The sequence below is a fragment of the Leucoraja erinacea genome, chromosome 37 (assembly GCF_028641065.1).
Source record: "Leucoraja erinacea ecotype New England chromosome 37, Leri_hhj_1, whole genome shotgun sequence".
Taxonomy (NCBI): Eukaryota; Metazoa; Chordata; class Chondrichthyes; order Rajiformes; family Rajidae; genus Leucoraja; species Leucoraja erinaceus.
Window position 1 is genome coordinate 566,968 of NC_073413.1, and position 10,078 is coordinate 577,045.

Consider the following 10,078-nt stretch of genomic DNA (forward strand, 5'->3'; position numbering starts at 1 on the left):
CGCGCTGTCCATCAGCGCCGCCCGCGTTGGGAGCTCCGCAAACCGCAGCTCCATGATGTCGGTGCAGCAGGTCCAGCACTCCGGGCTCCAGACGGCGACCCCCGGTAAGGCATCGCCAGCCCCGCGATGTTTCAGCGCTGTCCCGCCGCTGCTGGAGCTCCGGTCGATCCCGGCAGGAAAGGCCGCGCCAATCCAGGTAGGTAGGCCGCTGTGGGGGGAGGGGGGGGGGCGAGGACGCGACTCGAATAATAGTCGCGTCCTCACCAGGAAGCGGCTGAAGGACGGTATCCCCCGCACCGTGCCCTCTTCCCCCACATAAAAACACCAAAAAAACACAAAAAAACACACTTTTACATAACTAAATAAACAAAAAAACAAAAAGATACCGGGCTGTAGGTGGAGGCTGCTGGCACCAGTGCCACCGGAAGTACAACACATGTCGCGGGTGGACGTGGGTTGTCGCCTGTATGGTCGTAGGTGGACGGCCTAATGGGTCGCCGGTTGTCGGCAGCTTGCCATAACTTAACGTCGACTAGGTGGTTGGTTGTTGTAGACCTTGTCGTAGGTGGGGTATTTATTTAGTTCAGACTTTTACACTTTAGAGATACTGTGTGGCAACAGGTTCGGTGATCTTGCCAAGAGAGTCGTCAAAGGTCAAGAATGTTTTATTGTCATATGTCCCAGATAGGACAATGAAATTCTTACTCGTATAGTTTTGGTCCCCTAATTTGAGGAAGGACATTCTTGCTATTGAGGGAGTGCAGCGTAGGTTTACAAGGTTAATTCCCGGGCTGGCGGGACTGTCATATGCTGAGAGAATGGAGTAGCTGGGCTTGTACACTCTGGAGTTTAGAAGGATGAGAGGGTATCTTATTGAAACATATAAGATTGTTAAGGGTTTGGACACGCTAGAGGCAGGAAACATGTTCCCGATGTAGGGGGAGTCCAGAACCAGGGGCCACAGTTTAAGAATAAGGGGCAAGACATTTAGAACGGAGACGAGGAAACACTTTTTCTCACAGAGAGTTGTGAGTCTGTGGAATTCTCCGCCTCAGAGGGTGGTGGAGGCTGGTTCTCATGGATACTTTCAAGAGAGAGCTAGATAGGGCTCTTAAAGATAGTCAAGGGATATGGGGAAAAGGCAGGAACGGGGTACTGATTGGGGATGATCACATCACCTATTGCCTATTGTCTATTGTCACCACAGAATATGTAAATATAGTACACAACGGGATAAAACAAGTTCAGTGTGTATATACACATGTACACATACTCAATAAATAACAATAATGGTGCAATAATAACAATAGTCTGTTGTAGTCCAGAGCTTATTTGTTGCTGTGTTTAATAGCCTGATGGCTGTAGGGAAGTAGCTGTTCCTGAACCTGGACGTAACAGTTCCCAGGCTCCTGTACCTTCTTCCCGATGGCAATGGTGAGTGTGTGGCCAGGATGGTGTGGGTCACTGATGATGTTGGCTGTCTTTGTGGGTCAGCGACTGTGATAGATCCCTTCGATGGTGGGGGGGTCAGAGCCGATGATGGACGGGGCAGTGTTCACAACATTTTGCGACCTTTTCCGCTCCTGGGCGTTCAAGTTGCCGAACCAGGCCAGTGTGCTCGCTACTGTACACCTGTAGAAGCTCAAGAGAATCCTCCTTGACATACCCGACTCTCCGTAATCTTCTCAGGAAGTAGAAGCGTTGGTGGTGCAGCGGTAGAGTTGCTGCCTCACAGCGCCAGAGACCCCGGTTCCATCCTGACCACGGGTGCTGTCTGTACGGAGTTTGTATGTTCTCCCTGTGTCCACGTGGGTTTTCTCTGGGTGCTCTGGATTCCTCCCACACTCCAAAGACATGCAGGTTTGTAGGTTAATTGGTCACAAGGGATAGGAACAGAATTAGGCCATTCAGCCCATCAAGTCTACCCTGCCATTCAATCATGAACGGAGATACATCCAGTGACTTGGACTCCACTGCCCTCTGTGGCAGGGAATTCCATCAATTCACAACTCTCTGGGTGAAAAACGTTTTTCTCACCTCAGTCTTAAATGACTTCCCCTTTATTCTAAGACTGTGGCCCTTGGTTCTGGACTCGCCCAACATTGGGAACATTTTTCCTGCATCTAGCTTGTCCAGTCCTTTTATAATTGTATATGTTTCTATAAGATACCCCCTCATCCTTCTAAACTCCAGTGAATACAAGCCTAGTCTTTTCAATCTTTCCTCATATGACAGTCGCGCCATCCCAGGGATCAATCTCGTGAACCTACGCTGCACTGCCTCAATCACAAGAATGTCCTTCCTCAAATTTAGAGACCAAAACTGTACATGTCTGACGGCTGATCTATCTCCCCCTCCTAACCCCATTCTCCTGCCTTCTCACCATAACCCTGACACCCGCACTTGTGACATTTGTGCAATGTGTATAAGCAGTATGTGAATGTTTAGCCTCTGAGAATGTAGCATTACTTTTTTTTTGCACGGTTCCTGTATTGTATATATTTATTACTTGATAAAGTCTATTTTGGTATATTTTAAAAAAAACAGTTCTTATCAGTTTAATATCTGATACGTCCCTTATCTAGGGACCATATATTAAATTGATTTTTGGAACAGGGAGATGGAATAGGGGCTTGCTCCGTCCACTCCACCCTGTTGGGGGGGTGGGTGGTGTTGGGGGGGTGAGTGGTGTTGGGGGGGTGGGGTTGGGGGATGAGTGGTGTTGGGGGGGTGGGGTTGGGGGGGTGGGGTTGGGGGGGATGGGTGTGGTATTGGGGGGGGGGGGGTTGGGGGGGATGGGTGGGGTTGGGGGGGTGGGGTTGGGGGGATGGGTGGTGTTGGGGGGGTGAGTGGTGTTGGGGGGGTGGTGTGTTGGGGGGGGTGGGGTGGGGGGGGATGGGTGGTGTTGGGGGGTGAGTGGTGTGTTGGGGGGATGGGTGGTGTTGGGGGGGGTGGGTTTGGGGGGGATGGGGTGGTGTTGGGGGGGGGTGAGTGGTGTGGGGGATGTGGTGGTGTTGTGGGGGGGTGGGGTTGGGGGGTGGGGGTGGGTGTGGTGTGTGGGGGGTGAGTGGTGTTGGGGGGGGGTGGTGTTGGGGGGGGGTGGGGTTGGGGGGTGAGTGGTGTTGGGGGGGGTGTTTGAGTGGTGTTGGGGGGGTGGGGTTGGGGGGGGGGGGGGTTGGGGGGGGGGGTGATGTTGGGGGGGGGTGGGTGGGTGGTGTTGGGGGGGTGGGGTTGGGGGGGATGGGTGGTGTTGGGGGGGGTGAGTGGTTGGTGTTGGGGGGGGGGAGTGGGGTGGGGGGGGGGGTGGGGTTGGGGGGGTGGGTGGGTGTTGGGGGGGGGGGTGTTGGGGGGGTGGTGTTGGGGGGGGGGGGTGGGTGAGTGGGGTGTGGGGGGGGTGGTGTTGGTGGGGGGGGGGGGTTAGTGGGGTTGGGAGGACCGTGTACACTGCCTCCCTCTCCACCGTTTGCCGTGTCTCCCACACAGAGCCACCGCACCTGAACAACGCCTGGGCCTCATCGCCAGGTCTGGTGGGCCCATGGGCCGTCCCCACCCCCCACAGCAACGTGTTTGCAGCGTGTGGCCAGCGCCCCCCACCACCCCCGACTACAGCAAATACGCCAGCCTGAAGGCCGTGGGTGGTGAGTGAGAGACCACCACCCTAAACCCCCCCTCTCACCCGAAAAAACCCCCCCTCACCCTAAACCCCGCCTTCACCCTAAACCCCCCCACCCTAAACCCCCCCCCTCACCCCTAAAACCCCCCCTTCACTCTAAACCCCCCTCCCCACCCTAACCCCCCCTCACTCTAACCCCCCCTCCTCACTCTAAACCGCCCTCACTAAACCCCCCTCCCTAACAGAAGCACCTCTAAACCCCCCTCACTCTAACCCCCCCCCCCCTCCTCACCCTAAACCCCCCTTCACTCTAAACCCCCCTCACCCTAAACCCCCCTCCACCTAACCCCCCCTCACCCTCAAACCCCCCTCACCCTAACCCCCCCTCACTCTAAAACCCCCTCTAAACCCCCCTCTAACCCCCCCCCCCCTCCCTCACTCTAAACCCCCCTCACTCTAAACCCCCCCCCCCCCCCCCTCACTCTAAACCCCCCTCACCCTAAACCCCCCTCACTCTAAACCCCCCTCACCCTAAACCCCCCCTCACCCTAAACCCCCCTCACTCTAAAACCCCCCTCACTCTAAACCCCCCCTCACACTCAAACACCCCCCTCACTCTAAACCCCCCTCACCCTAAACCCCCCTCACTCTAAACCCCCCTCACCCTAAACCCCCCTCCACCCTAACCCCCCCCTCACTCTAAACCCCCCCTCACACCCTAAACCCCCCTCACTCTAAACCCCCCTCACTCTAAACCCCCCTCACCCTCAAACCCCCCTCACTCTAAACCCCCCTCACCCTAAACCCCCCTCACCCTAAACCCCCCCTCACCCTAAACCCCCCTCACCCTAACCCCCGCCTTCACCCATCACCCCCCCCCTCACCCTTAACCCCCCCTCACCCTTAACCCCCCCCTCACCCCTGCCTTCAAAGCCTGTTTAGGGGCTGCAAGGTGGCGTAGCGGTAGAGTTTCAGCCTTGCATCACCAGACTACATGCGCTGTCTGTACGGAGTTCGCATGTTCTCCCCATGAGCTGCGTGGGATTTCTCCCACACTTTAAGGACGTGCAGGTTTGTAGGTTAAACGGCTTGGTGAAAATGTAAATTGTCCCCAGTGTGAGTCAGATACTGCCCGTGTAGCAAGCAACTGCAGGTGCTGATTTACACGGTCCATAGACACAAAAGGGCGCAGTAACTCAGCGGGTCAGGCAGCATCTCTGGAGAAAAATGAATAGGTGACATTTTGGGCTGAGACCTTTCTTCAGACTCACAAACGTCACCAATTCCTTTCTTCCAGAGATGCTGCTTGACCCACTGTGTTACTCCAGCCTTATATGTCCATCCACCTATGTGCCCCTTTACCAATTGATAATCCCCTTGTCAAATGTCACAGCTTTGTGGAAAATAGACATTTGGAGGAACTCAGTGGGTCACTCAGCATCTGTGGAGGAAAATGGATAGTCTCAAGGAGGGTCCCCACATGTTAAGGGCCTGTCCAACTTTCATGACCTAATTCACGACCTTTTCTACTCGTGGACATTTTTCATCATGTTGAAAAAACGCCCCGACCTACTTGATGCCACAAGTACCTACGACTAGCATCACGGCCTGCTACGACCTACCTACGACCTCGTGACGACCATGAGTCGAGGGCAAACTCGGCATAGGTCGTGAATTAGATTGTGAAAGTGGGACAGGCCCTTATAACGGCGCCTATCCATTTCCCTCCACAGACGCTGCCTGACCCGCTGAGTTCCTCCAGCACTTTGTGTGTTTTGCTCAGAACTCCAGCACCTGCAGTTCCCTGCATCTCCATCCCCCTTATTTTTTTAATTGGTTGTGTTTCAGGACGAGACACAGTTTCAGTATCGAGGCCCAGCTTCTAATTCTCAAACAGAATACGAAATTCTTTCGAGTTAGTCAGTCTTCCCTGAGGTTCCTTTAACTATTTATTAATCTGAGTCATTATGCATGAGCAGTTGGAAAAATAAACCCCTTCCCGGCTCGGCTCGTCTCGGCTCCACAATGTGATCCAGTAAAAAGGCCACAGAGCAGTCTGCGGCCTCCCTTCTAAACACCCACGCCAACAGGACCTGTCCGTCCTTCACGAAGATTAAAGTCACCCATCATTGTCACACCATTTTCCTCGCGGGCTGCTTTTAGTTCTTAGTTATAGTTTGGAGACATAGCACAGGAAACAGGCCCTTCGGCCCACTGAGTCCATGCCAATCATCGATCACCCCTTCAGTGTTATCCCACTTCCTCATCCACTCCCTGCACACTGGGGCCAGTTAACACGCAAACATGCACGTCTTTGGGATGTGGGAGGAAACCAGATCATAGAGTGATACAGTGTGGAAACAGGCCCAACTTGCACCAACCGGCCAACATGCCCCAGCTACACTAGTCACACCTGCCTGCGTTTGGTCCATATCCCTCCAAACCTGTCCTATCCATGTACCTGTCTAACTGTGTCTTAAACGTTGGGATAGTCCCAGCCTCAACGACCTCCAAACAGCTTGTTCCATACACCCACCACCCATTGTGTGAAAAGGTTACCCCTCAGGTTCCTATTTTTCCCCCTTCACCTGGTCCTCGATTCCCCGACTCTGGGCAAGAGACTCCGTGTGTCAACCCGAGACTCTGTGCACCCGGAGGAAACCCACATGGTCACTGGGAGAACGTGCAAACCCCACACAGACAGTAGCCAAGTTCAGGATCGAACCCAGGACTCTGGTGCAGTGAGACAGCAGCTCTACCCGCCGCCCCACAGTCCAAAGACGGGCAGGTTTGTAGGTTAATTGGCTTGGTATATGTGTAAATTGTCCCTAGTGTGTGTAGGACAGTGTTAGTGTCCTCAGTAGGCCAAAGGGCCTGTTTCCACGCTGTATCTCCAAACTAAACTAAACTAAAGACCATTTGGCCCATCGAGCCACTGCTGGCCCTAAGTCCAATCCTATCATCCCATTCATTATCACGACACAGACTACCCACTTCCAATCCACTCCTCCGACTCCCCTCGGTGTAGAGCAGGATCATTCATAGCAGCCAATCAACATGCACGTCTCTGGGATGTGGCATGAAACCCCAGCGCCAATTGAAAACAGGGAGAACGTGCAAACTCCACATAGACAGCATCGAATCAAAACAAGTCACGGGCACTGGTCTCTCAGCAGCGGTTTTGATTTAACATAGAACAGTACAGCACGGGAACAGGCCCTTCAGCCCACAATGTCCGTGCCAAACACGATGCCAAGTTTAGTTTAGAGGTACAGCACTGAATCAGGCCCTTCGGCCCCTCCAAGACCAGCGAACCCCATACATCAACACTATCCTACACCCATTGGGGACAATTTATATTTACACCAAGCCAATTAACCTACAAACCTGCACGTCTTTGGATTGTGGGAGGAAACTGAAGATCTTGACGGAAATCCACGCAGGTCACGGGGAGAACGTACAAACTCCGTACAGACAGCACTCGTAGTCGGGATTGAACCGGGGACCCTGGCACTGTAAGGCAGCAACTCTACCGCTGCACCACCGTGCCTGTACGTTATCCATATCCCTCCATTCCCTGCATATCCATGTGCCTATCTAAATGTCTCTTAAACACCACTAACATATCTGCCTCCACCACCACCCCTGGCAACGCGTTCCAAGCACCCACCCCCCTCTGTGTAAAGATACTTGCCTCACATTCACACACTTACACACTCACACACCGTTACACATACACACACACACACGTGTGCACACATATACACACACACTCACACATACACACACTCACAAACATTAACACACACATAGACCCACTCACACACATTAACACACACCCACACACTCACTCACATTCACACACACACACACACACTCACTGGCACATAAACGCATACACTCACTCACACACACACACACACACATACACACTCATTTACATACACACACACATACACACTCATTTACACACACACACGCACACACATACACACACACACACACACACGCACACACACATACACACTCATTTACATACACACACACATACACACTCATTTACACACTCACACACACACACACACACACACTCATTTACATACACACACATACACACACTCATTTACACACACACACACACTCATTTACACACACACTCATTTACATACACACACACACACACACACTCATTTACATACACACACATACACACTCATTTACATACACACACACTCACACACACACAGTGAACATAGGAGAGAAAGTTCATAGGTCACAGGAGCAGAGTTAGGCCGTTCGGCCCATCGTGTCCGCCTGTCGCTGCTACCCCTCTCTAACCAGTGTCCCTCCCCAGCAGAGACAGCGGTGGAGGATTTCTACGGCAAGCGCTACCCGGTGATGGAGCTGCCGGTGAGCGGCCGCTCGCTGCCGGCAGTGAAGGATCGGCAGTCGGGGGAGCTGTGCGCCTTCCTCACCCCCACCGCCCGGCACAAGACCAAAGGCAGTCAGATGAACACCCACCCGCACTTCAACTCGGGTTACAAGGGCTGGGAGACGGTGGGCGTGGGCGTGGGGCAGGGCGCAGGGCAGGGCGCGGGACAGCGGCAGGGTTACGCTGCCAGGCGGCAGTACAGCATCGAGCACCTCCCCGAGATCTTCAGCCCACCCCTACACTACAAGCAGAGCCAGCACCACCTCTCCACCAACAGCAAGACCGAGGTGACAGTGTAGCCCCCCCACCCCCACCCCGCCCGCGTCTGTTGTCCCAAAGGCCACGACAAAGGGGGGGAGGGGAGGGGAGGGGAGCGGGCATCTGGGCAACAGCTGGCAGTGCCCGGGGCGGAGCGGGTGGTGAGGGGGAGGATATTCAGGGGCAGCAGGCAGGTGAGGGACAGGGGGGGTGAGAGAGAGGGGGGTGAGGGAAAGACTGATGAGGGGGGAGGAGGGGGTATTGAGTGAAAGGACATTCTTGCTATTGAGGGAGTGCAGCGTAGGTTTACAAGGTTAATTCCAGGGATGGCAGGACTGGCATACGCTGAGAGAATGGAACTGCTGGGCTTGTACACTCTGGAGTTTAGAAGGATGAGAGGGGATCTCATTGAAACATTTAAGATTGTTAAGGGCTCGGACATACTAGAGGCAGGAAACATGTTCCCGATGTTGGGGGAGTCCAGAACCAGGGGCCACAGTTTAAGAATAAGGAGTAAGCCATTTAGAACGGGGACGAGGAAACACTTTTTCTCACAGAGAGTGGTGAGTCTGTGAAATTCTCTGCCTCACAGGCCGGTGGAGGCCGGTTCTCTGGATGCTATCAAGAGAGAGCTAGATAGGGCTCTTAAAAATAGCGGAGTCAGGGGATATGGGGAGAAGGCAGGAACGGGGTCCTGATTGGGGATGATCAGCCATGATCACATTAAATGGCGGTGCTGGCTCGAAGGGCCGAATGGCCTTCTCCTGCACCTATTGTCTATTGTCTATTGTCTATCTCTGGAGAAAAGGAATAGGCGACGTTTCGGGTCGAGACCCTTCTTCAGACTCTCAATGTTTATACTATGGGGTTATGTTACGAAACAATAGAACTTTATTTATTCCAGAATAAATAAAAAACACAAAATACATGAAATTGATGTGGTGAGCTGCCCAAGTGGTACATGAGGCGTTGCTGTTCCTCATGTTTGGTGAGGAAGCCCAGGGCAGAAGGATTCGTGTGGGAATGGGAAGGGGGTTGAAAGGGTTCGTGATCTGGAGATCCAGCAGGCCGTGTACAAGTGTGAGGCGGGTGAGTCTACGCTTGGTCTCGACGGTGTACAGGAGGCCAGATCTTTCCTTCAGATGCTCAGCTTGCAAAGTGAGCGAGATTGGGAGGGGCGGGCGGGGGGGAGGGAAGGGGGAGGGTAAACGAGGCGATCTATGGCAGTGGGGAGCGCTGTGCTATCAGCAGTGGGGGCGATAAAAAGTGCTCTGTTTTGTGGTGGCCTTTGACAACATTTAGCAAAAAAAAAAGACAACCCAGTAATGTATATTTTTACTGAACTCCAAACCTGACCTCATCAAGAGGGGTTTGTGCAACCTAGATTGTGTAACTTGTCCAAATGTTTGTACAGGAATATATCAGACTATTTAAAACACAGGGGAGCAGGGATTGGAGGGTGACATCTCAGACACAGGATGGTTTCACAAGCGATAGCAGAATTAGGCCATTCGGCCCATCAAGTCTACTCCGCCAATCAATCATGGCTGATCTATCTAACCCCATTCTCCTGCCTTCTCCCCATAACCCCAGTTTCGGTTTAGTTTATTGTCACGTGTACCGAGGTACAGTGAAAAGCTTTTGTTGCATGCTAACCAGTCAGCGGAAAGACAATACATGATTACAATCGAGCCAGATACATGATAAGGGAATAACGTTGAGTGCAAGGTAAATCCAGCAAAGTCCAATCAAAGATAGTCCGAGGGTTTCCAATG

At 53.1% G+C, this 10,078-nt stretch overlaps 1 protein-coding gene and 1 pseudogene across 1 annotated transcript in view; both read left to right on the forward strand.

The window, feature by feature from the left end:
* LOC129713725 (protein shisa-9-like) overlaps nt 1–8,426 on the forward strand; it is a 104,665-nt gene extending 96,239 nt beyond the window's left edge. Inside the window, 4 exon segments of the mRNA XM_055662978.1 lie at nt 3,484–3,566; nt 3,568–3,597; nt 3,599–3,635; nt 7,968–8,426. Coding sequence (XP_055518953.1) covers nt 3,484–3,566; nt 3,568–3,597; nt 3,599–3,635; nt 7,968–8,344 — 527 coding nt within the window. The 3' untranslated portion in view covers nt 8,345–8,426.
* LOC129714019 (U2 spliceosomal RNA) lies at nt 2,516–2,675 on the forward strand (annotated as a pseudogene).
* Nucleotides 8,427–10,078: the final 1,652 nt, after the last annotated feature.